The sequence below is a fragment of the Lutra lutra genome, chromosome X (assembly GCF_902655055.1).
Source record: "Lutra lutra chromosome X, mLutLut1.2, whole genome shotgun sequence".
Lineage (NCBI taxonomy): Eukaryota > Metazoa > Chordata > Mammalia > Carnivora > Mustelidae > Lutra > Lutra lutra.
Genome location: NC_062296.1, coordinates 43,697,602 through 43,724,614, shown reverse-complemented (window position 1 = coordinate 43,724,614; position 27,013 = coordinate 43,697,602). Strand labels below are relative to the sequence as shown.

At 41.3% G+C, this 27,013-nt stretch overlaps 1 protein-coding gene and 1 non-coding gene across 8 annotated transcripts in view; one reads left to right on the top strand and one right to left on the bottom strand.

The window, feature by feature from the left end:
• Positions 1-27,013, bottom strand: part of TRMT2B (tRNA methyltransferase 2 homolog B) — a 43,000-nt gene that overhangs the window by 11,614 nt on the left and 4,373 nt on the right. For 5 of the 7 annotated variants that reach the window (XM_047716374.1, XM_047716379.1, XM_047716381.1 and 2 more), the window contains exons 4-10: positions 25,849-25,983; positions 24,952-25,051; positions 23,876-23,946; positions 4,964-5,110; positions 1,805-1,899; positions 1,066-1,280; positions 605-706 (exon numbers count right to left, since the gene is read on the bottom strand). In XM_047716374.1, coding sequence (XP_047572330.1) covers positions 605-706; positions 1,066-1,280; positions 1,805-1,899; positions 4,964-5,110; positions 23,876-23,946; positions 24,952-25,051; positions 25,849-25,983 — 865 coding nt within the window. The remainder of the gene's footprint in view (positions 1-604; positions 707-1,065; positions 1,281-1,804; positions 1,900-4,963; positions 5,111-23,875; positions 23,947-24,951; positions 25,052-25,848; positions 25,984-27,013) is intronic. The other 2 variants (XM_047716380.1, XM_047716377.1) reach the window with 2 other exon arrangements.
• LOC125092520 (U6 spliceosomal RNA) lies at positions 10,789-10,892 on the top strand. Its single transcript, XR_007124980.1, has one exon. It is a non-coding gene; the product is annotated as a U6 spliceosomal RNA (small nuclear RNA).

Below are 27,013 nucleotides of genomic sequence, written 5' to 3'. Positions count from 1 at the left end.
CACTTTCTTTTCCAATATCTCAGTAGGCCTTTCAGCTTGAGATACTAGAACATGTTATTTTAAAGCTTAGCGACATGTAGCACATAAGTACCTATACCAAGAAGAAAACCTTGACTTTTACTCAAGTGCTCTTTCTGCTACATTAGAGATTTTCAGAGCCTCAAGGGTTGTCTGGAGGTAGAGTAGAGGGAACAAGGAGACCTATTTTCTACATCAGAGTTTGGCATATGATTTTGTTCAAAGAAAAGGTTCTGTTGCTAATAGTTGTTTGAAATCTACTGCATTATGTTATAATGCCTCATGAGTCTAATGTCATGAAGGCTCTTCTATGTTACCCAAAGTTTTGCCAAGTTCTCCTCCTATCATGTAGGCCTGTTCATTGCCTCGGGCTTTTCTTCCGGACAGAAGAAAAACAGGGGGGTGGAGATTAGCTATTGGGACCTCTTTAAGAAAACAATTAGGACCCAACTCCAATCACTCCAGGACACCCTCCCTCCCTCTGCACAGGTCATGGATACAGTCAATGCCCTTGCCCACACAATCCTTTACAAGCACAGAAACAACTGCAGCTCTTCATTTTGTCTCCAGAATGTGAGCAATGTACCATTGAAGGCTGCAGTCCACCTGGCATCCTCTACTGCCTGCTCCACCAACTCAATCCCAAGGATCTGGGAGGCATACTGAGCCAGAGACAGACCAATCACACCTGAGGAAGTAAAAGGATAAGAGGAGGGTATTTTAGGATTTGTTTCTTTTATTTATTTGTGAGATAGAGATAGAGAGAGAACACACAAGTAGGGGGAGCAGCAGACAGAGGGAGAGGGAGAAGCAGGCTTCCCACCAAGCAAGGAGCCCAATGCAGGACTTGATCCCAGGACCATGAGATCACGACCTGAGCCAAAGGCAGATGCTTCGCTGACTGAGCCCCTCAGATGTCCCTATTTGAGGATTTTAAACCAATGATGGTGTGTCGGCACCATCACCATCGCCTCCCCACCTGGGCCCTGGCTGCTGGGTGGATGGAAGCTAAGCAGCATGTAGATTCTGCCCTGAGCCGTCACTTGCCGGTTCCACAGCAGATATCAAGGAGAATGGTGTTAGAGTTCACTCTGCTCAGCTCCCCCACTGTCCGATACAGCACCTCTGCACCAGCAGTGTTAATCTGGAAAAAGGCATCTGGGGAGATGCGGATCTTCAAGCCCAGGAGATCTTCAAAGAGGTGGGGTTCCCCAGATAGGAGCTGATAGGGGGACTGCTGATGGCTGCAACGTGTCACAGTGCTGGAAAAGAATCCTTTTTAAAGATGTTACTTATTCATTTGAGAGAGAGAGCACAAGCAGGGGGCAAAGGAAGAGGGAGAAGCAGACGTCCCGCTGAGCAGGGAGCCCGATGCGGGGCTCGATCCCAGTACCCGGGGACTACGACCTGAGCCGAAGACAGTCGCTTAACCAACCGAGCCACCCAGGCTCCCCTGGAAAAGAATTAAAAAAAAAAAAAAAAAAGCATTTTGGAATAGCAGGCCGTTCCCTCTCTAGTGATTTGGGGGGTGGGCAGCATCTCAGCCCAAAGACACAGCCTCCATGGCATGGCCCTGAGAGGTCTAGAGGAGTTCCCTCTCAGAGGATAGAAGTATATGCAGATGCCCTCTCATCTAAATCCAGCCTGGCTTCCGGGACCTGACTGGTGTACAAGAGCTGGGATCAGTTAGTCCAGTTCCTCCACAGTCAGAAGCCCTCCCCTCAGTAAGCCACAACTCAGAATATGGCAAGCCATCCTGCTTGCTGTCTGGCTACCCCAGGTTTACCTTTCCTGGAAGTAAAGTGATGTCAAGTCACAGACAGCTCCTGGCCCAGTGGTGAAAAACTTCTTTACAGCCTCCTTCTGAACCCCGAGCTCCTCCTGCTCAGATCACAAAATCAGAGGAGTCAAGCAAAGACTCATCTCAGACAAATTTTCTCTCCAAGCTCTACAGTAATCAGCTCTGCAGTAGTCAGACAAGAAGGCACATTTCTCAAGTCTTATTATAACACTTAACATAAAGCAAGGTTCTGTATGACCAAAAAAAAAAAAAAAGAATACGCTATTTTCCCATCTTGGCAGAGACACTGCTTTGCTTATCAGCTTTTGACAAATCCTATACCGTAGACATAGTGCTTTCTCTAGTTTGAGCCTCCTTAATAGTTTTCTAAAGAAAGTGTGAGAGTCATCCCTATTGTAAACAAGGAGCTAAACTAAGCTTTTGCCTCATTATAAAGAAGCAATAACTTTTCAATTTCCTTTATACACCCACCCAAACACCACCTCAAAGAAAAGAAAGAGGGCATGGAAGGGAATGATCATGGTAACTAAATTCTTTCTTTGGATTCCAAACATTCTGAAATTTTTACATCACTGCAGAGAGCCTAAACATTAGCTTGACACAGGATATACCACAATAAACTATGTCGGAGCTCTAGAGTTAAAAGGCCATGAATTGTATTTTGGGGATAAATACCCAGTAGTGTGATTACTGGATCATAGGGTAGTTCTATTTTTAACTTTTTGAGGAACCTCCACACTGTCCATTCTGTTTTCCACACTGGGGGTCATACCAGTTTGTATTCTTACCAACATTGCAGTACCCTTTTCTCCACATCCTTGTCGACACTTGTATTTTTAGTTTTATTTATTTATTTTATCATTTTTTTAATTTATTTTCAACATAACAGTATTCATTGTTTTTGTACCACACCCAGTGCTCCATGCAATCTGTGCCCTCTCTAATACCCACCACCTGGTTCCCCCAACCTCCCACCACCCCACCTCTTCAAACCCTTCAGATTGTTTTTCAGAGTCCATAGTCTCTCATTGTTCATCTCCCCTTCCAATTTCCCCCAACTCCCTTCTCCTAACTCCCCATGTCCTCCGTGCTAGTTTTAGCCATTCTGACAGGTATGAGGTGATCATCTCATAGTGGTTTTCACTTGCATTGATGAGTGATATTGAGCATTTTTTCATGTGTCTGCTAGCCATCTGTATTTCTTCTTTAGAGATATATCCATTCATGTCTTCTGCCCATTTTTTAATTCAAGAATTCTAATTCAAAGGGATACATGCACCCTGATGTTTATAGCAGTATTATTTACAATAGCCCAATTATAGAAGCAGCCCAAGTGTCCGTCAATGGATGAATGGATGAAGAAGAGGTGGTGTGTGTGTGTGTGTGTGTGTGTATGTGTGTGTGTAATGGAATACTATTCAGCCATCAAAAAGAATGAAATCTTGCCATTTGCAACAACACGGATGGAGCTAGACAGTATAAATGCTAAGTGAAATAAATCTGTCGGAGAAAGACAAATACCATATGATTTCACTCATATGTGGCATTTAAGAAACAAAACAAATGAGCAAAGGGAAAAAAGAGAGAGAGAGACAAACCAAGAAAACTCTTAACTATAGAGAACAATCTGATGGTTACCACAGGGGAGGTGGGTAAGGGGACAGGTGAAATAGGTGGTGGGGATTAAGGAGTACAGTTGTTGTGATGAGCACTGGTGATATGTATGGAATTGTCGAATCACTATATTGTACACCCAAGCCCAATATAACACTGTATGTTCACTACACTGGAATTAAATGAATGAATGAATGAATGGTTTTTTTGACATATGTAAATTAAACTTACTAATATATTTTATTGTTATCTCACCAGTACTTATTGAATCTCTCATTAAATTAACATTGTATATTTTCCTGTAGTTCTCTCAGCTATTAGGTGTATGTAATTTCAAATTGTTTTATTTTCCTTTTAAATCGAACCTTCTAGTCTTCTTTTTTTATCTCTAGTAATACCCGCTGCCTTAGAATCTACTTTGATATTAACAGTTGTATCTGTTTAAACAAATATGCATATTTGCATATGCATAAAAATATGCATAAAAATAAAAGGCCAGGAATGGTGTCAACTATACTCAATTTTTTTAATTACAAAAAAAAAAAAAGTTCAGAAATCAATGACATGGGTTTATGCCCCAGCTTGGCTATTTACTGGCTCTTCAACATTGGGTACTTCATTTTTTTTTTAAGATCTTATTTATTCATTTGACAGACACACAGAGAGAAAGCACAAGCAGAGGAAGCTGCAGAAACAGAAGGAGAAGCAGGCTCACTGCTGAGTAGGGAGCCCCACATGGGGCTTGATCCCAGGACCCTGGGATCATGACCGGAGCCAAAGGCAGATGCTTAATGGACTGAGCCACCCAGGTGCCCCATTTCTATGCCTTCTATGCCTCCATTTGCTCATCTAAATGAGGATGACAATACTTTTCCTTCTCTTGCCTACTTTACAAATGGGTTGAGATGATCACATTAAGTATAGGAATACTTTAACATGGGAATGTTTGAAAGCCCTAAGTGAATTATAAATGTAAAGTATTATTTGAGTTATGAAATTCTGTTCTCCTCTCTTTAATTGGCTTTTATTTTTTTTTAAAGATTTTATTTATTTATTTGAAACAGAGAGAGAGATCACAAGTATGCAGAGAGGCAGGCATAGAGAGAGAGAGGAGAAAGCAGGCTCCCCGCTGAGCAGAGAGCCCGATGCGGGCCTCGATCCCAGGACCCTGAGATCATGACCTGAGCCGAAGGCAGAGGCTTAACCCACTGAGCCACCCAGGCGCCCTTTAATTGGCTTTTAGAGTCAGTAGAATACCTACCAACTTCCACAGGCAAAGTTCTTATGAAAATACTTGGGAGTCCTTACCTGATAATTAACTTGGTAACGTCACCTCAGTCTGTGGTTTCATTATGCCAGCAGTGCGGTTAAAGAGTATCCTCACTATCTGCTCCTCCTCACCCACGACTCCTCTTCCCAACCCACACTATAGTCTGTGGATGTGCAGTTTCTGCTGTCTGACCTGAAACTTCCAAAACCAACTGCAGGGTAGTGTAAATAAGTCGCCCCTTACCATTCTGTGAGTCTCACCTGTCTTAATTCCTGGGGATGGAAAGTGACGATGGCCATCGTGTGCCCTTGGCTATTGGTGCGCACTATGAGCTCACGCCAGTACCCACCTTCATGAAACAGAAGGCAGGGTTCCAGTGGGGACTGTCGAAGGAATACTTCATAATACTAGGAAGAAAACAGCATTGTTATGCAGACAAATCTAACAAGTTTCACAGCTGATTATTCCTGCTGAGTGATTGTTAGGCTAAATTGCAACCAGCCCCATGTATACGTTGAAGCCTTACCCACCGTATCTCAGAACATGACCATAGTTGGAGATAAGGTCTTTAAAGAGGTGATTAAATTAAAATGAGGCCCTAATACAACTGACTGGTGTCCTTTTAAGAAAGAGAAAATTGGGACATACACAGAGACACCAGGGATGCCCAAAGAGATGAAAGATCATGTGAAATCACAGAAGATGGCCACCTACAAGCCAGGAGGCAGGCCTCAGAAGAAACTTCTATCTAGGACTTCTAGCCTTCAGAACTGTGAGAAAATACATTTCTGTTGGTTAAGCCACACAGTCTGTGATCCTTTGTTATGTACCTGGCAGATTGATACACATTTTGGTACCAAGAAGTGGCATGCTATTGTAAAAAATACTTAAAACTATGGAAGTGGCTTTGAAACTGGGAATGGGTAAAGGCCGGAAGCATTTTGAGGTACATGCTGGAAAAAGCCTAGATTGTCTTAAAGAGACTATGGGTAGGAATATGGATATTAGAGGTGATCTGGTGAGATCTCAGGAAGAAATGACAAGCATGCTATTGGAAACTTGACCAAAGTTGATTGTTATAAAGTAAAAAAGAACTTGGACGAATGGTGTCCCAGTGTTGGGTGGAAGGTAATAATTCTAAGTGCTGAACATGGATATTTAGCTAAGGAGATTTCTAAGCAGTGTTGAAGGTGTGGCCCGGTTTCTGCTTGCTGCTCATAGTAAAATGTATAGAGAAGAGAAAAATAAATTGAAGAAGGAATTATTAAGTGACGCCTGGTTGGCTCAGTTGGTTAAGCCGCTGTCTTCGGCTCAGGTCATGATCCCAGGATCCTGGGATCGAGTCCTGCATCAGGCTCCTTGTCCAGCAGGGAGCCTGCTTCTCAAAAAAGAAGAAGAAGAAATTATTAAGCAAAAATGAACCAGAACTTGAAGATTTGGAAAAATCTCAGCTTATCCATATAATATGAAGCCTGTTCAGCAGACAAAACCGAGGTTAAGGCTGGACAATCTTTTTTTTTTTAAGGCTGGACAATCTTTTGATAAAGAGATTACAGGTGTGACTCACGGATCCAATCAGCCATCTCAGCAGAACCCAGGAATACAGAGAAGTCTGATCAACAGAAACTGCTAGCTTAGACTAAAGTGGACAGACATAAGGTATAATGAGGACAGGCATAAGATATAATGAAGGAAGGCTATCAGACTTCTGGGATTCCACTAGACAGGACAATAGACCTATCTGACTGCCAGCAGGTGTTACCACTCAAGAAAAGAGAATGACCCCCAAGGCAATTCAGAGATCAGCAGGGCTGATGCTGCCACTATAGGCCCAGAGGGGACAGGCCCCAGGAGAGCAAGGCTGTATCCTCACTTTCAGTGGGCCAGACTGCCAATGTCCAGGGCCTGAAGCATCAGCCTGCCACACCAACGCACCAGTAGACCAAAGGACAGAGCATCAAGCCAAAAAATCTAATTGAGCCTTAAAATCTAATGGAATTTGCACTGCTAGGTTTCAAACTTGTTTGGAACCTATAATATCTCTCATCTTTCCAATTTCTCCCTTTTGGAATGGGAATGACCACCCTCTTGTCTGTCCTACCTTTGTATTTTGGAAGCCGATAACTTGTATGGTTTAACATGTTCACAGCTGAAAAGTTTTTTAAAAGATTTTATTTATTTCAGAGAGAGAGAGCGAAAGAGAGAGCATGAACAGTGGGCGGGGCAGATAGAGAAGAAGCAGGCTCCCCACTGAGCAGGCAGCCCAATGAGGGGCTCAATCCCAGGACCCTGAGATCATGACCTGAGCCTAAGGTAGACACTTAACCGAATGAGCCACCCAGGTGCCCTTGAAGGTTTTTGCCTTAGGATGAATTATACCTTGAGTCTCATCCACATTTGATTTAGATGATATTCAGATAAGCCTTGGGGTTGAGAGTTGATATTGTAATGGGTTAAAAATCTGGGGCTGGGGGTGCCTGGATGGCTCAGTGGGTTAAAGCCTCTGCCTTTGGCTCAGGTCATGATTTCAGGGTCCTGGGATCGAGCCCTGAGCCCTGCATCATCGGGCTCTCTGCTCAGCAGGGAGCCTGCTTCTTCCCCTCCCCTCTCTCTGCCTGCCTCTCTGCCTACTTGTGATCTATGTCTGTCAAATAAATAGAATCTTAAAAAAAAATCTGGGGCTGATCAAAAGAAATGAAATCTTGCCATTTGCAACGATGTGGATAGAACTAGAGGGTATTATGGTGAGCGAAATAAGTCAATCAGAGAAAGACAATTATCATATGATCTCTCTGATATGAGGAATTTGAGGGAGGGTTGTGGGGGGTAGGGAAAGAAAAAATGAAACAAAATGGGATCGAGAGACAAACCATAAGATACTCTTAATCTCACAAAACAGAGTTGCTAGGGGGTGAGGGGTAGGGATACGGTGGCTGGGTTATGGACATTGGGGAAGGTATTGCTATAGTGAGTGCTGCGAAATGTGTAAGACTGATGATTCACAGACCTGTAGCCCTGGGGCAAATAATACATTATATGTTAATTTAAAAAATTAAAAAAATAAAAAATCTGGGACTGTTAGAGATACCTGGCTGGCATGTGACTCTTAATCTTGGGGTCATGAGTTCAAGCCCTATGTTGGGTGTAGAGCTTAAAAAACAGGGAGCTGTTAGGAAGGGGTGGATGTCTTTTGCATGTTAGGAGAGCATGAATTTGGGGGGTCCAAAGGATAGAGAGAGGCTGAATTGTGTCCCCCTAAAATTCATATATTGGAAGTCCTAATCTCCAACACCTCAGAATGTGATTATGTTTAGAAATAGGGCCTTTAAAGAGGTGATTAAGTTAAAAAGAGGTAGTTAGGGGGTGCCTGGGTGGCTCAGTCATTGAGCATCTGCCTTCGGCTCGGGTCATGATCTCGGGTCCTGGGATCGAGCCCCGCATCAGGCTCCCTGCTCAGTGGGAAGCCTGCTTCTCCCTCTCCCATTCCCCCTGCTTAAAAAAAAAGAGGTAGTTCAGATGGACCCTAATCTAATCTGACTGTTGTCCTTATAGGAAGAGGAAATTTGGACATAAAAAGCTATCAGGGATGCAGGTATAAACAGAGAAAAAAAGACTGTGTGTAGAGACATAGTGAGAAAGTGGCCATGTGCAGGGCAAGGGAAGAAGCCCAGAAGGATCCAAACCTGCTGACACCCTAATCTTAGACTTCCAGCTTCCAGAATTTGAGGAAATAAATTTCTATTGTTTAAGCTGCCAAGTCTGTGGTATTTCGTTATGGCAGCTCTACCAAACTAATGCAGTGGTGTAAGAAACATGATCCCTGCCCTGCGACCTTACAGAGGAATATTACCCATTGTATTCCAAACACTAAGTTCCATGAAGGCTTAGAGCTGTAGCCTTAGTCTGGCACACAGTAGGTGCTCAATAATTGTTATTCATGGAAAGTATGACTGAATGAACAGGAAAGGTATTTCTATGGAGAGTCTCAACTTATTCTATATAGAGTATGAATGACAATAATCTTCTATTTCTGTGAATTCCTGGAAGCAATTCCTAATATAGCACTAGGTTGCCATGATTCCACTCTTATAACTCCCTGATAGAAACCCATCAGTTCTATATTCCGTCAGATAACCAGGTACCAACTACACCACGGCTTATCTGGATGCTTCATTTCCTCCTTTTGAGTACAAGTCAGAGGCAATCCTGATTTAGTGGTCGGGATAGCAAAAATCCTTAAAGCTAAACTTTTCAAACACAAGCCAGTTGCTATCACAACAAGACACATGTGTTCTAGTTCCACTGTATTTTCAAATATACCCCAAATGATGCATGGAAAGAGGAGTTATACGAAAAAATAATGCTGCCTGAGAGGGTAAAATCAATTAAGGCTGCACTTAATCACTTTTGCTATGCTGTCACATACATGCAATAGAGGACATGCTTAACTACACTGAACATATTTTTCAAATTTTGAGGTTGGTGATTTGAAAAAAGACCAGTTCATCTGTTTGTTACTGGCTGGTTAGAAAGCAATGTTTTCTGGAAGCAAGATTCAAAGGTCACTGGGGTCCTGGAAGGATGGGAAATTGAAAAACTGAGTCTGACCTAAAAGATAATGGTAAAAAGATAATGGTAAATAGATAAGAAATACAACTCCGCCACTGTATGAACTGAGACCTTGGTTTCTTCATTTATAAAATGGAGACTGAAACTCCAATTCCTATACGGCAATCCCTAAGAATAAAGAATGAAAGGGACTTCTGGTTAAAATAACAGAAAAATCCTCATAGAAATCCTACTAAAATGGGGTTGCCTGGGTGGCCCAGTCAGTTAAACATCTGACTTTTTGACTGTGGCTCACGTCATCATCCCAGGTCGTGAGATCGAGCCCCGCATTGGGCACCATATTGGGCAGGAAGCCCGCTTAAGATTCTCTCTCTCCCTCTCCCTCAGCCCCTCCCTGCCCCTGCATGCAAGTGTGCTCACTTGCTCTCTCCTAAAGAAATCCTACTAAAATGAAATAAAGGAATAAAAAAGACACAAGCTTATTTAAGCTCATTACTTACCAATTCTCCCTTCTCTTTCTCCTGCACCATCATTTTCCTGCCTCACTACTAGAACATCTCCATAAATATATAAGCATGCTCTTACTCTTCCACCTTTAACAAAGAAAGGGAACTTCCTGACCCCACTTTCCCTACTGTCACTGTTACATTTTGCTGTTCGTCTTTGCAGAAAAACTCAAAAGAACCATATATATTCACTGCCTCCCACTCCTCTCCTTCTGTTCACCCACTAGAATCGGGTCCCCACCACTCCACCAAAATGGTTCATGTTAAGGTCACCAATGATGTCCTTGTTATACAATTCAATATCCTTCCGTCCCACCACTACTATCACTGCTCTACATCATCTCTCACTTGGAGTACTGCAACAGCCTCCCATCTGGTCTCTCCTTGTTTCAATCCTTTCCTCCAATAATCCATACACAACACAATAGCCACAGTGATTCTGTAAAACCTAAATCATATCATGACATAACCCCCCACACCAACAAAACCACTCATGGCTCAGGATAAAAGTCAAAGTCCTTACAATGACCACCCCGGGGCACTACATAACCTTGCCTTCATTTACCATCTCACCCCATGTCCAACACTTCTGGGCCTACTTTCAGTTCCTCTAAAAAGCCTGTCACGTTCCCACCTTAGGATGGGTTTTCTCTTTTCCCAGAAGCTCCTCCCTCAGACCTCTACATAGCCCACACCCTTTCAGCCTCTAAGTTTTAAATGCAAGGTTTCCCATCCTCAGCACTACTGACATTTTGGGCTGTCTGATTCTTTGTTGTGAGGAGCTGTCACATGTGCTGGAGGACGTTTAACAGCATCTCTGGCCTCTACGCACTAGATGCCAGTAGCAATGCCCAATCATCCCCTAGTGATAAAAACCAAAAATGTCTCTAGAAAATGCCAAATGTCCTATGCAAGGCAAAACTGCCCCTCCCCGGTTGAGAGCCACTGCTTTATTCAAATACTGTCTTCTTCATGAACCCTATCCTTGACCCCATCTAAAATTACAACCCATGCTCGCTTCAGGAGTACATATACTAGGATTGGAATGATATTGAGATTAGCATGGCCCCTGTGGAAGAAGGACATACAAATTCATGAAACATTCCATATTTTTATCATCTCAAAGGATAAACACTGAATAGAATCAAGATTTAATGCTCTACCTCTTCTCTAAATAAGCTTACTTAGTATTTTTAAGTTCTAGAACAACAACAAAATTACAAGCTATGCTTCCCCTAACCCTAGCATTTCTTATCCTCCTGATACTGCTGTACTTTTCTCATGGCACTTGTCTTAATCTGGCTGGGCCCCTATAACAAAAATAATGCAAACTGGGTGGTTTATAAACAAGAGAAATTTATGTCTCACAGTTCTGGAGGCTGGGAAGTCCAAGATCAAGACACTGGCAGATGCAATGTCTTACAAGAATCTGTTTCCTCATATTCCCTGTATATTTTCAGACCACAATGGTTTGAAACTTGAACTCAATCACAAGAAGAAATTTGGAAAGAACTCAAATACATGGAGGTTAAAGAGCATCCTACTAAAGAATGAATGGGTCAACCAGGAAATTAAAGAAGAATTTTTTTAAATGCATGGAAACAAATGAAAATAAAAACACAGCTGTTCAAAACCCTTAGGATGCAGCAAAGGCGGTCCTAAGACGGAAGTATATAGCAATACATGACTTTCTCAAGAAATAAGAAAGGTCTCAAGTACACAACCTAACCTTGCACCTAAAGGAGCTAGAAAAAGAATAGCAAATAAAGTCTAAACCCAGCAGGAGAAGAGAACTTCTAAAGATCAGAGCAGAAATCAATGAAATAGAAACCAAAAGAACAGTAGCACAGATCAGCAAAAGTAGAAGCTAGTTCTTTGAAAGAACTGATAAGATCAACAAACCCCTGGCCAAACTTACCAAAAGAAGAGAGAAAGGACCCAGATTAATAAAATCATGAATTAAAGAGGAGAGATCATGACCAACACCAAGGAAATACAATTATAAGAACATATTATGAAGAACTATATGCCTACAAATTGGGCAATCTGGAAGAAATGGATTCATTCCTAGAAACATATAAACTATAAAACTAAGACAGGAAGAAATAGAAAACCTGAAAAGGCCTATAACCAGCAAGGAAACTGAAGCAGCAATCAAAAAACTCCCAACAAATCAGAGTCCAGAGCCCGATGGCTTCCCAGGGGAATTCTACCAAACATTTAAAGAAGAATTAATACCTATTCTTCTGAAGCTGTTTCAAAAACTAGAAAGGGAAGGAAAACTTCCAAACTCTATGAGGCCAGCATTACCTTGATCCTAAAACCAAAGACCCCACCAAAAAGGAGAATTGCAAACCAATATCCCTGATGAACACGGATGCAAAAATTATCACCAAGATACTAGCCAATAGGATCCAACAGTACATTAAAAGGATTATTCATCAGGACCAAGTGGGATTTATTCCTGGGATGCAAGAGTGGTTCAACAACAGCAAATCAATGTGATATATCACATTAATAAAAGAAAGGACAAGAACCATATGATCCTCTGAAAAGATGCAGAAAAAGCATTTGACAAAATACAGCATCTTTTCTTGATTAAAACTCTCCAGCATGTAGGGATAGAGGGAACAAACCTCAATATCATAAAAGCCATAAACAAAAAGCCCACAGCAAATATCATTCTCAATGGGGAAAAACCAAGAGCTATTCCTCTAAGGTCAGGAACATGACAGGGATGTCCACTCTCACCACTGTGACCCAACATAGTACTAGAAGTCCTAGCTTCAGACAACAAAAGAAATTAAAGGTATCCAAACCAGGAAAGAAGTCGTCAAACTCTCACTCTTGGCAGATGACATGATATTCTATGTGGAAAACCCAAAAGACTCCACCCCCAAATTGCTGGAAGTCATATAGCAATTCAGGAATGTGGCAGGATATAAAATCAATGCAAAGAAATCAGTTGCATTTCTATACACTAAAAATGAGACAGAAGAAAGAGAAATCAAGGAATTGATCCTATTTATAATTCTACTCAAAACCACAAGATACCTAGAAATAAACCTAACCAAAGAGGCAAAGGATCTGTACTCAGAAAACTATAGAACACTTACGAAAGAAATTGAGGAAGACACAAAGAAATGGAAAAATATTCCATGCTCATGGACTGAAAGAACAAATATTATTTAAATGTCTATGCTACATAGAGCAATCTACACATTCAACACAATCCCTATCAAAATATCATCAACTTTTATCACAGAGCTAGAACAAATAATCCTAAAATTTGTTTGGAACCATAAAAGACCCCAAATAGCCAAAGAAATGTTGAAAAAGAAAACCAAAGCTGGTGGCATCACAACTTTGGACTTCAAGCTGTATTACAAAGCTGTAATCATCAAGACAGTACTGTACAGGCACAACAACAGACACATAAATCAATGGAACAGAATAGAGAACTCAGAAATGGACTCTCAACTCTATGGTCAACTAACCTTCAACAAAGCAAGAAAGAATGTCCAATGACTGAAGACAGTCTCTTCAAAAAAATGGTGTTGGGGAAAATTAGACAGCCATATGCAGAAGAACGAAACTGGACCATTTCCTTACACCATACACAAAAATAGAGTCAAAACAGATGAAAGACCTAAATGTGAGAGAAGAATCTATCAAAATCCTACAGGAGAATGCAGGCAACAACAAACTCTTTGACCTCGGTCACAGCAACTTCCTGCTAGACACATCTCCAAAGGCAAGGGAAACAAAGGCAAAAATGAACTACTGGGACTTCATCAAGATAAAAAGTTTTTGCCCAGCAAAGGAAACATTCAACAAAACCAAAACACAACAATGGGAGATATTTCCAAATGACCTATCAGATAAAGGGCAAGTATCCAAAATCTATAAAGAACTTATCAAACTCAACACCCAAAGAACAAATAATCCAATCAAGAAATGGGCAGAAGACATGAACAGACATTTCTGCAAAGAAAATACAAATCAAAGCCACAATGAGATACCACCTCACACCAATCAGAATGGCTACAATTAACAAGTCAGGAAACAACAGATGCTGGCGAGGATGTGGAGAAAGGGGAACCTTCCTGCACTGCTGGTGGGGATGCAAGCTGGTGTAGCCACTCTGGAAAACAGTATGGAGGTTCCTCAAAAAGTTGAAAACAGAGCTACCCTATGATCCAGCAATTGTACCACTAGGTATTTACACCAAAGATACAAATGTAGTGATCCAAAGGGGCACCTGCACCCTAATGTTTATAGCAGCAATGTCCACAATACCTAAACTATAGAAAGAGCCCAGATGTCCATCAACAGATGAATGCATAAAGAAGAAGATAAGGGGTGTGCGTGCGTGCATGCGTGCGTGTGTGTACATGTGTGTGTAATGAAATAGTACTCAGTCATCAAAAAGAAAGAAATCTTGCCGTTTGCAACAATGTGGATGGAACTAGAGGGTATAATGCTAAGTGAAATAAGTCAATCAGAGAAAGAAAATTACCATATGATCTCATTCATGTGTGGAAATTAAGAAACAAAACAGAGGAGCATAGGGGAAGGGAGAAACAAAAGATGAAATCAGGGAAGGAGACAAACCATAAAAGACTCTAAATCATAGGAAACAAACTTACGGTTGCTGGAGGGGAGGGGAGACAGGTGGGGGGATAGGGTAACTAGGTGATGGACATTAAGGAGGGCACATGATATAATGAGCACTGGGTGCTATGTAAGACTGAAGAATCACTGAATTCTACCTCTGAAACTAATATTACACTATATGTTAATTAATGGAATTAAAATAAAAAATAGAAAATAGGGGTGCCTCAGTGGCTCAGTTGTTTAAGCATCTGCCTTCGGCTCAGGTCCTGAGATCAAGCCTCACATCAGGCTTCCTGCTCTACAGGAGCCTGCTTCTCCCTCTCTCTGCCACACCCCCTGCTCGTTCTGGCTCTCTCTGTGTCAAATAAATAAATAAATAAATAAATCTTTAAAAATCTTTAAAAAAATTTTTAAAGTAAAATAATAAAAATAAAAATAAACCTGTTTCCTCACTAATGACTGTCTTTTCACATAACCTCCCATGGAGGAAAGGACAAGCTAGCTCTCTGGGGTCTCTTTCATAAGGGCACTAATCCTAATCATAAGGGCTCTGCCCTCATGACCTAATCATCTCCCAAAGGCCCCACCTCCTAATACTATCACCTTGGGTGTTAGGATTTCAACATATGATATTTGAGGTCACACATAGTTTCAGACCACAGCCACACTTATAAACTTCAAACATACCATATAAGTTATTTTATTATGTTTTTTAAAAGTCTATCTCTCTGACTAAAATATAAGTTCTACAAGGGAAGGGATATTTTCTTCATTATTATACCCTAAGCACTTGTAGGTACTCCACAGTACTTGTTGAATTAATACATGAAAGGAAGAACAAAGATAATGATAGAGTAGAAAAGAGCAAAATAAAGTCTTAGGAGATGGAAAGCAGATTCAAGTGCCAACTGAAGCAAGATGAAGGAAACTATATCCAGACTGCCTACAAAGGGGGACCTGATGAGATATAAGGCTTATCTGCTATATACAACCCTGGGAAGGCTCAAACCAGAAGGTCCAATTAAGGCACAAGGTTTGAAAGAGGGTGTGGGCAGGGCCTGGGTGGCTAAGTTGGTTGAGCCTCGGACTCTTGAGTTCAGCTCAGGTCATGATCTCACAGTCCTAAGACAGAGCCCCATATCACACTTCATGCTCAGTGTGGAGTTTGCTTGACTCTCTCCCTCTGTTCCTCCCACTGCTGCTCTCTCTCTAATAAATAAACAAAATTGTTTTTAAAAAGAAGGTGTGACTGGAAGTCTAGACACAAAACTGGTAAATACCCTCATCCTACCAAGAACATCCATCTTCCTGTAGCAAGAGACTGGAGATCTTTTTTTCAGGAGAAAATGAACCCACAAAAGCCCTGAATTTGGAGATACCAGGCATTGTAGTAACAGAGGGGTGGGAACAGGCAGATTCCATTAAGTCTGTATTCTGAATGGTGGAGATCCTACCCCTTTTCCATGCCTTAATTCTAAAAAGCCAGCAGCCAGGCAAGAAACTTCGAGATAATTCTCTCAAGAAACTGAATAGCTCCAGAGGAAAGATCTCCTGAGACAAACATATGGGGACACCCCAACATAATCACCAACAGTAAAGCCAAGAATCAACAAACCCACTTATGCTGAACTGCCATTCAGGTTTTTAAGACCTCACTCTTAAATAATAGTCAAGTATCATCAGCTCTTCGGTTAAAGTCTCCATTGTGAAAGACAATGACTAAAACAGGAAAAAATTCCTGAAGGAACAAACAATTCAAAGAACAGAAAACACACACACACATACACACACACTACATTACTTAATTATATTACCAAAAAAAGTAGTTATAGAAAAGGATCAGAGAACAAGAAAAATCTTTTGAAAATTAAAGGTAGGATAATAGAAAATATTTCATTAAAGATGTTGGCTTTTATATAAAAAAATTTCACAGAAAGGAAAACAAAAAGGCAGAGACAGAAAATAGGAGAAGAATGAGAAGCAGATTACTGGCTCAATCCATGATGTCCTAAATTCAAATAATAGGAGATATAAAGAAAATACAGAAAATGAAGTAAGAAATAATACAGGAAATTTTCCCACATCTGAAAGGAAAGCATTAGCTTCCAGATTGATAAGTCCTAATTTGTACCCACCACAATGAATGAGAAAAAAAGGCCCACTGGGTCATGAAGTTTCAGAGATAAAGAGATTCCCTAAGAGCTTTTAGAGAAAAAGAGGAGAGAAATTACCTACAAAGGATCAGGACTTAAAGTAGCATTTAGACTCACACAACACTGGTGGCCAGATGACAAAACCATATCTTCAAATTTATAAAAGCAAATTATTCAAACCCAAATCTAGAAATCTAGAAAAAGTTTCAGTCAGATGTCAGGGAAGAAAAGACATTTATAGACATGAAAAGACTCTAAAACTTTACCTCCTAGGCACTCTTCCTCAGGAAGCTAATAGAGCTTGTATTCCAGCCAAATGGGGGTATAAACCAGAAAAAGGAAGACAGGAGAGCAGCAAAAGGAGTCCTGGGATAATAAGCCATGCTGAAGGCCTCAGGAGCCTAGGATGGAAGATTCCAAGAAAAAAGGTCTTCAGGGAAAAACAACTCAAGTTGTTGAGCATATGGAGAATGCAGATGAATGTTTGGCAGAGCTTTTAGAGTACTTGGGAAAAATTAGCAATAGGTTCTAGAAAACTAAACCAATGGAAAAATAAGGTAATTATCCATGCCAATAAAAAGTTCTAAAAATCCATCATACCGAACAGAAGAATGCGGCTATGAAAAGGGGCGAAAAAAAAAAGGAAGTGCAGGGGCACCTGGGTGGCTCAGTTGGTTAAGTGTCTGCCTTTGGCTCAGGTCATGATCCCTGAGTCCCAGGATTGAGCCTGGCATTGCGTTCCCTGTTCAGCAACAGGGCATCTGCTTCTCCCTCTCCCTTTGTCCCTTCTTCCACTCGTGCTCTCTCTTTCTCACTCTCGCTCACTCTTTCTCTCAAATAAAAAAATAAAATCTTAAAAAAAAAAAAAAAGAAGCGCAGGGGCGCCTGGGTGGCTCAGTGGGTTAAGCCTCTAACTTCAGCTCAGGTCATGATCCCAGAGTCCTGGGATCGAGCCCTGTATCGGGCTCTCTGCTCAGCAGGGAGCCTGCTTCCTCCTCTCTCTCTCTCTCTCTCTCTGCCTACTTGTGATCTCTGTCAAATAAATAAATAAAATCTTTAAAAAAAAAAAAAAGAACCTAGGATTTACCCTGTCTTGATTGTATCAGTACATCAAAGTAACCAAATGGCTGATAAGGAAAAGTCATTTTTAGAAGAATTCTAACTAATAAATGAAGATGTGATAGAGTAGTCAATGATCACCAATGACTCAAAAACCATTAGGTGAAAATCTGACAAGAAATTTTTTAATGAGTGGATCAGGCTGATGACACTGAATAGATGGTTCAATTTTAACGTCACTGAAAGAGAGCCCATCAGACATATATGTGTTAAAAAATTTTCTCACCTCAAGTTAAATCTGAATCTAATCATGTAGATCTACCAGTTTACAGGAAATACAGAGGACAGAGAAAAAACATTAAATGACATCATGAGAATTCAGTCAGCAAAATCCAGAACAAGAATTTCCACAGGAAAACCAACCAGTTTCTTCAAAAAATAAATTGCAAGGACAAAAAAATTAAGAGGGAAGGGTACTTACAAATTAAAAGAGAATGAAGAGACATGTTAGTAAAATGCAATGTGTATGCCTTGTTTGAATCCTGATTTGAATAAACCACCTATAAAATTCCAACTATTTATATGATACATCAGTGTCAAACCTAAACATTTACTGGATATTTGATGATATTATGGGATAAATGTTTATTTCTGGATGTAATAATGGTATGAAGTTATGTTTATTTATATATTTTTAAAGATTTTATTTATTTATCTGACAGAGAGCACAACTAGGCAGAGTGGCAGGCAGAGGGAGTGAGAGAAGCAGGCTCTCCACCAAGCAGGGAGCCCACTGCAGGGGATCATGACCTGAGCTGAAGGCAGCCACTTAACTGACTGAGCCACCCAGGAGTCCCTATTTATTTATTTATTTAAAGATTTTATTTATTTATTTGACACAGAGAGAGAGAGATAGAGACAGACACAGGGAGAGCACAAGCAGGGGGAGCAGCAGACGGAGAGGAGAAGCAGGCTTCCACTTAGCAGGGAGCCTGATGGGGGGCTCCATCCCAGGACCCTGAGATCATGACCTGAGCAAAGGCAGATGCTTAACGACTGAGCCACTCAGGTGCCCATGAAGTTATGTTTAAAAAATTAAGTGGGAATGCAAGTTGGTGCAGCCACTTTGGAAAACACTGTGGAGATACCTTAAGAAATTAAAAATAGAGCTACCCAGGATGCCTGGGTGGCTCAATCTGTTAAGCAGCTGCCTTCGGCTCAGGTCATGATCCCAGTGTCCTGGGATTGAGTCCCACGTTGGGCTCCTTGCTCAGCAGGGAGCCTGCTTCTCCCTCTCCCTCTGCCCCAGCTCATGTGCACTCACTCTCTCTCTCACTCTCCCTCTCTCTCTCTGTGTGTCAAATAAATAAATAAATAAATAAAATCTTTTTTAAAAAATAGAGCTACCCTATGACCCTGCAATTGCACAACTGGGTATTTACCCCAAAGATACAGATGTAGTGAAAAGAAGGGCCATCTGTACCCCAATGTTCATAGCAGCAATGGCCACAGTCATCAAACTGTGGAAAGAGCCAAGATGCCCTTCAACAGAGGAATGGATAAAGAAGATATGGTCCATATATACAATGGAATATTATGCCTCCATCAGAAAGGATGAATACCCAACTTTTGTATCAACATGGACGGAACTGGAGGAGATTATACTGAGTGAAATAAGTCAAGCAGAGAGAGTCAATTATCAAATGGTTTCACTGACTTGTGGAGCATAAGGAATAACAGGAAGGACATTGAGAGTTAGAGAGGAGAAGTGATCTGGGGGAAATCAGAGGGGGAGACGAACCATGAGAAACTGTGGACTCTGAGAAACAAACTGAGGGTTTTGGAGGGGAGGGTGTGGGTGGTTGAGTGAGCCTGGTAGTAGGTATTAAGGAGGGCACGTATTGCATGTAGCACTGGGTGTGGTACATAAACAATGAATCTTGGAACACTGAAAAAAAATTAAATTAAAAAAAATTAAGTTCATTCTTTTAGAACTCACACTGAAGTATTCACATTTTATATGATATATAATATCTGGAATTTACCTCAAACTAATCCAAATGGGTTGGTAGAATGTGGGATGGGTGAGAGTATAGATAAAAATAAGACTGGACACATACTGATAGTTGTTGAACCTTGGGAATGGGTATATGGAGTTCATTGCACCATTCTCTACTTTTATATGTTTGCAATTTTTCACAATATTAAATGAAAGGAAAATTTGTACAACGAAGGAAAACAAAATCTTAGTACATGTACTTGGCTCAGGAATGAATCTATGATGATCTACGTGGTCATAACAATAGAAACACTAAATATTAATTTAACCAAGAATTGTGCTATAAATACCGAAGAAGGGCACTTCAGGAAGAGAGACAAAGTAAGGGAGAGAAATTCTTATATGCCATAACTGGAAGTCAACAAATAATATGTAACTTGGATAAAGCAAAACGCATCAGAATAGTGTACTACTTAGAAATAAGAACAACAGAAGAAATACGTAAAATAAATGCTGTGGTTTCTGGAAAGCAAGACTCAAGAGCAAGGAAGGGTAGGACAGAGGAGCATCACTTTTCCTTACTAACCTATTACTATTTGACTTTTTTATTTTATTTATTTGAGAGAGAGAGAGAGAGAGAGGCAGCCAGAGGGAGAGGGAGAAGTAGGCTCCCCACTAAGCAGAGAGCCCTATGTGTGGCTCCATCCCAGGACCCCGGGATCATGACCCAAGCCAAAGACAAATGCCTAACTGACTGAGCCACCCAGGCGCCCCTATTATTTGACTTTTAAAATTATGTACTTGTATTTCCTTGATAGCATTTTATTTATAAACTGCTTCTTAGGTCTTGGAGCTCTGGCTATCAGCAACCATAAAATTTGTATTTTGACTCAAGACTCAAGAAGAGATACTGAAACCTCATATCAGGGCAAACTGGGGTTATCCTATCATCATAATGGAATGCAATGTCACTACCAGGAACGAGGAAAGAGAGATCAAGGTATTTAAAAAATGAGAACAACCTAGAGCTATACATATGGTATTACTTTTATTACAGTGGACATCTGGCCTATATTTGAGTACCTACTAGATTGGTTCTTAGATCCCAGTACAAATTTTGCAGGGAAAGAGAGTTCCTCTGGATAGATGTGGAGGGTAAACTATTTGCCTCACAGAAGCTGGAAGGGCTAGCAACTGGGGCAAATATTGCAAAGAGGTATCCATTCACCAAACATTTGATGAGCACCTACTATGTGTAGGAATCTATGCTAAGTGCTGGGCTACAAAATTAAATAATACACAGTGGCTACCTCTGCAGTCTCCTGTGGGAAGCACTGACACACAACAATGCAATCTGGTGTAACAAATGCAACAATAGGAGATAAGCAACGGGAGATTAGGTGAGGGTACAGAAAAGGGGGAGCCCTAATCAGACTGAGGAGTCAGATCAGGTTTTCTACAGGATCTAATGTTTGACATGAATCTTTGAACATAAGCAGAAGCCAAGGGGAGAAGACTGAAGGCACTATGGAGAAAGGACAAGTTCAGGCAGGAGTGAGAGAGCTCAGCGGGTAACTTGAGTTCCACACGAATGGAGAGATGAAAGCAGATGAGGATGTGGCAGAAGATGAAGCTAGGGAGCTTCTCATGAAGATCTGTCGGTGCAAAGACAACAAATTTAAGCTTTATTCTAAAAGCTATTGGGTAACTACAGAAGAATTTTAAGCAACATTGTGGTATGATTTTATTTGCATTTTAAGGACACCTCCAGCTGCATTGTAGAGAATAAACCAAGGTAAGGGGCTGGAACTAGTGAGACCACTTTGGAGGTTGCTGTAGTAGTTTAAGCAAGAGAAGATGGTAGCTTGGAATTGAGTGGTAGTGGTGGTAACGGTGGTAGAAACAGAAGAGGATGGAGTCAAGGCATTTTTAGAAAGGAAAAATGAGGGGACTTGGGAGACTGATTAGATATGGCTGGAGGACGAAGGTGAGGATTAAGATAGAGGAGTCTAGGATGACGTGTTTCTAGTACATGGTGCTACCATTTCCTAAGGTGAGAAAAAAGAAGCAGATTCTCAAAGAGGATAAATTTGGTTTAGGGCAGTATTTCTCAACTAGAGGCAACTTTTCCCCCCAAGAGACATCTGGAGATATTTCTGGTTGTCACAACTAATGACATCTAGTGGGTAGAGGCCAGGGATGCTGCTGAAGTCCTATAATGCACCTAACAGCTCCACACAACAAAAAATGATCCAACCCAAAATGTCATTAGGGCAGAAGTGGAGAAACCATGATCTAGGGCAATGCTGATCTGAATGTGTAGGCCAGTTAAGTAAGGAAGTTTGAGAGACTTTTAGAAATGCACCTCCTAAAGCTCAAGAGGGAACCAGAATGCAAATATAAGTTTATCAATTTGTAGGTGGTCATTCCACCTACAACTCTACTTGGGTGCAATCTCCCATGAATGTTTTGAAAAGAAGGTTAAGGACAGAGTCCTGGGGGGTACCAATGCTTATAGTAGGAAAGGAGAGGGGGTAAAAGATGACATGGGAAAGACTAAGTAGTGGCCAGCAAGACAGGAGGAAAACCATCAGAGAAAGAAATCACAGAAATCAAAGAAAGAAAATGTTTCAAGGAAAGAAGAAAGATAAATAAGTGGTGTCAAAGGCAGAGAAAAGTTGAGTTAGGGCAAGTTTCCACTGGAGTTGGCAACATAGAGGTCACTGATGACTTTAACAAAATCAATCTCTATGGGGTATTAAGGGTGGAAGAACCATGAGATTTTTTTTATGATATTTATTTATTTGACGAGAGAGAGACAGCAAGAGAGGGAACAGAAGCAGGGGCGTTGGAGAGGGAGATGTAGGCCTCCCGTCAAGCAGGGAGCCCAAAGCAGGGTTCGATCCCAGAACCCTGAGATCACGACCTGAGCTGAAGACAGACAAGAACAGAGCCAATAGGGGTCATAGGGAAGGAGGTACAGAAACAGGAGAGAGAGGGTACATAATGAAGGAGCAAGGATCTAACGGAGGGAGGAGATGAGTCCAAAATGGTGTTTCAAGGAAGGATAGACAGACTTAGACAGGGAAAGGCCAACCCACCTCTTTCACTGAAATAGGAGAAAAAGAGGGATAAGATTTCAGTGAAATTGGTAGATGTTAGAAGCAGCTAAGAGAGCTCTCATGTGATACCCTTAACTTTTCAGGGAAGAATGAGGTACAATCATCTGCTAAGGGCAAGAGCAGAAGTGAAGGGGAGGGAATTGAGGAGAGGTAAGGGTTTTACTGAAGAGAATAGGAGAAGAAATTGATGAGGCCCATATAGAAAGACTTTTGGAGAACAATTCTAAAAGGAAGCTGCATCCTAGCAGCAAAATCCTGGAGGTCAAAATGTGTCCTATTAGAAGGCACCACCCAAGTGTCAGGAATTTAAATCACTAGGAGGGTGGGTGCTGGTAAGAACCAATAGGGAACAAGAGTGTCAGCTAGGGAGTCCTGCTCAGTCCTCATGAGCAAGGCTTTTGACTTGTTTTTTTAAGTTCCACAGGGGCAGGTATCATGCCTATGTGAGCCATTGGATCTCCAGCACCTGGCAGAGTATCAAATGCATAACAGGCTCTCAATAAATAGTAGGTGCATGAAAAGGGAAGGATATAAAAATGTCTTAGAGGCCAACCTCACCATGTAGATGCCTTATCACTTACATCTCCCATGGTATTTCTAAGTTCTGTTCGGCCGAAAACAGTAGCCATCCAAATATTTCAGACACTTGTCACCTATTAGACTGCCCTCACCCATACCCCTTTTTCCTAATACTTCCTTCTTATTAAATTCCTTGGATGGGGCAGTTGGGTGGCTCAGTCGTTAAGCGTCTGCCTTCAGCTCAGGTCATGATCCCAGGGTACTGGGATTGAGCCCCCACATCAGACTCCCTGCTCAGCGGGAAGCCTGCTTCTCCCTCTCCCACTCCCCCTGCTTGTGCTCCCTTTCTCACTGTGTCTCCTTCTGCCAAATAAATAAAATCTTAAAAAAAAAATTCATTGGATGCCTGACATGTGCAGTAATGGATGAAGTTCTCTCTCCTGCTCGCCACCCTCCCTAAAATGCAACCATAGCAATATTCTCTCTGTGTTATAAGGTACACTTTCAGAACAGAGCCCCTCCTCCCCTATAGCACCAGAGGCCGCTCTATTATTAAAATGTCAAGGACATTACTGTTACAGATTGCAATGCCTAGGGTTATCTTCAGCCAGCCCTTGTTTCTCATTACCTGTGCCACTTGATTGTGTTTCTCAGGGATGTTTTTCAGATGGTTAGACCGTACACAGACGATACTTCTGTCTAAAGAAAGAAAACAAATTTGATTTATATGGTTTTCTTGATGAAAGATTATTTAGAAATGTCTGGCCATTCAAATCCCCTCCTTCAGAGAGGCATATGCAGATTTAAGAAGTACCTAATTCAAGCTCAAGTTCATTTTTCAGAGAAAACCTGTTTCCTGGTCTAGCCATTACAAAACTGATTCTTAACAGAGCTAGTCTGTGATATTTTCTTTCTTGCCACAAATGCACAGTATGACAAGGTCTGCTTTCTGTTCAGATTTTAAGAGGGAAATAAAATGTAATGGGTTTTGTTTTTATAACTGAATAATAGAACACTGACGTCATATACTCATTTTATCGAGCACATGGTCGGGGGAGGACAAGTGCCTGCCCTAATGAACTGTAGTTTAAGGCATATGGGTATTAAACAGTGTGACTAATAAAAAAAAAATAATGGTGTTTCAAGTGTATTTATTGAAAATGGGCAAATGGAAAGTTCAGGAATGGAATCTGGGAATGGGTATAGGGATTAAGTCTCAGAAATATGCCACTGTGAACTCCCTTACCACCACTCACCTCCTTTACCAATTACTTTAAGGCATATTTATCACAGAAAGCTCTAGTTTTCAGGGATATGGAGATATGAAATAGAAAAGGCAACTCTCTAATAAAGAGGAGACTGCTCCCAGTACAGAAAAGGAGCATAAAATGATGATGAGGACAATGGTGAGTGAGCAGTGGCAACATTAACATTTACTAGGTGCTAACTGGGCCTCAGGCATATGACTTTTAGAGGAAGAAAGGGTGAAAGTTGTGATTCCCACTACTACGTGACAATGGCCACCCTCCAGAAGGCATCCACCATTAACTTTGTGATCCCATTCTACATCAAGGACTTCATCCTTCTCCTTCAAGGCTGCCGTATTTTCCACTCCTCTCCATGCCCACTGATGCTGTTCCTGCACCTTCCCTCTCCTCGCAGCTCTTGGTTTGCTATTTCTACTAGTCATTGCCTTCAACTGACCTCTCCAAGTTCCCAGGTAGTACCCCACAGTCTTTGGGTTGCCATCTGGACCTCGGTTCACAGAGAAGGTGGACTTATTTCGGTAGCCATTGATGACAGGCTGAAGAAGGCGGGGCAGGAGAAGCACAACAGGACAAACAAAACCAAAGAGAACAGCAATAAAAGGAACGTGAGAATGTTCTCTGGATAAGGACAAATAAATGGTGCTTGCTCGGAAAGTGTGGCATTTGTGAAAGTGCATAGCTGAGGTTAGGACACTCCACAGACACTCCATAGTGGAAAGGAGTTTCAATCTTGCCGTGAAGCAGGGGTCAGCAAACTTTCTCAGTAAAGGCCAGATAACAAGTTATTTTAGGCTTTACAAGTTATATGGTCCTTATCACAACTACTTAACTCTGCCATGCAGTGCAAAAGCAGCCCCAAACAATCCATAAACAAGCAAGCTCAGCTGTGTTCCAATAAAACTTTACAAAATAAAGCAGGGGTGGGGGACAGATACGGCCTAAGGACCATAGTTTGCCAACCTCTGCCATAAATTAAGTTCTGCCTCTTTGAGGCCTCATTAGGTTTCCAAAGTCTGAAATCTTTCTACAGAGGTAATACTGTAGTGGCTGAGACAGTGAGCTTTGCATCAAACAGACCTGAGTGTGAGCTTCAGCTCCAGCACTTTCTAGATGTGTGTCCTTGGGCAAATTACTTAATCTCTTTGAACCTCAACATCTTCATCTGTAAAACCATAGTGTCCACCCCTTAGGGTGCCTATAAACAGTCAGTGATGATGCATGCTAATCACTTAGCAGAGGGCCTCATCCCCAGAAAGTGCCCAGTAGGTAGTGGCTGATATTATTAGCTATTAAGGGGACTTAGTAGATGAAGGATAGGGAAGTGGTGGCTTACAGAGGGGATAATAGGATGGAGAAGACAAGAGAGCCCCTCAGCTCTGGGTGCAGATGTTGTCACATTGACTCCATTGAGCTTCTGGAGGTAAGACTCCAGTCTCCGTAAAATTTTCTTCTGAGCTTCAAATTTAACCTGCAAAAGAACGTATGTAATGAAACAAAGAGACTTATGCAGTATCACCGCAAAGAATGGAAAACAAAGAGGAAAAGAGAAGGCTGTCCCACAGATGACTGGGTCATGGTCTTAGCAGATAAGGAACCCATAATGATGGGACAGCAACAGACCTAAGAAGGTATTGGGAGAAAAGAGTGAGCTCTTGTGTAAGCTCTTCATTTTAAACGATCTTTCAGATTGAACACCCAAGCTATAGGTCAGTGCTGTGATAATAGAAATGTTTTATGCTGGTATTATGTGCTATATAATTTAGTAACCACTAGCCACATGTGGCTAATGAGCACTTGAGATGAGGCTCATGTGACTAAGGAACTGAATTTTTAATCTCATTTCTCTTTTTTTAAAGATTTTATTTATTTATTTTGACAGAGAGACACACAGGGAGAGAGGAAACAGAAGCCAGGGGAGTGGGGGAGGGAGAAGCAGGCTTCCGGCCTAGCAGGGAGCCTGATGCGGGGCTCGATGTGGGGCACGATTCCAGGATCCTAGAATCATGACCTGAGCTGAAGGCAAATGCTCAACAACTGACCCACCCAGGGGCCCCTTTAATCTCATTTAATTTTAGTTAATGTATACAGTCAGTCACCTCTGCTGAAACAGGACATAAGCATTTCTATGCTATGCTATGTAAAATAACGCGAAGGAAATTACAGGGCATTAAGAATATACTTATCTTGATGAGCACTAATATATATAATTATTGAATCACTATACTGTACACTGGAAACTAATTTAATGCTATATGCTAACTATACTGGAATTAAAATTAAAAAAAAAAGAAATCAAAGAGCTCATGGGAAAAATGGGGTTAGGCACACACATTCCACAACTTTATCAGTAACGCACATAGAAAGGATAGGAACCTAACAAAAAGGGTAATACAGTTTTACACGTTAAATGGCTAAGAAATGAGGCACCTGGGTACCTCAATTGGCTAAGCGTCTGCCTTCGGCTTGGGTCGTGATCTCAGGGCCCTGGGATGGAGCCC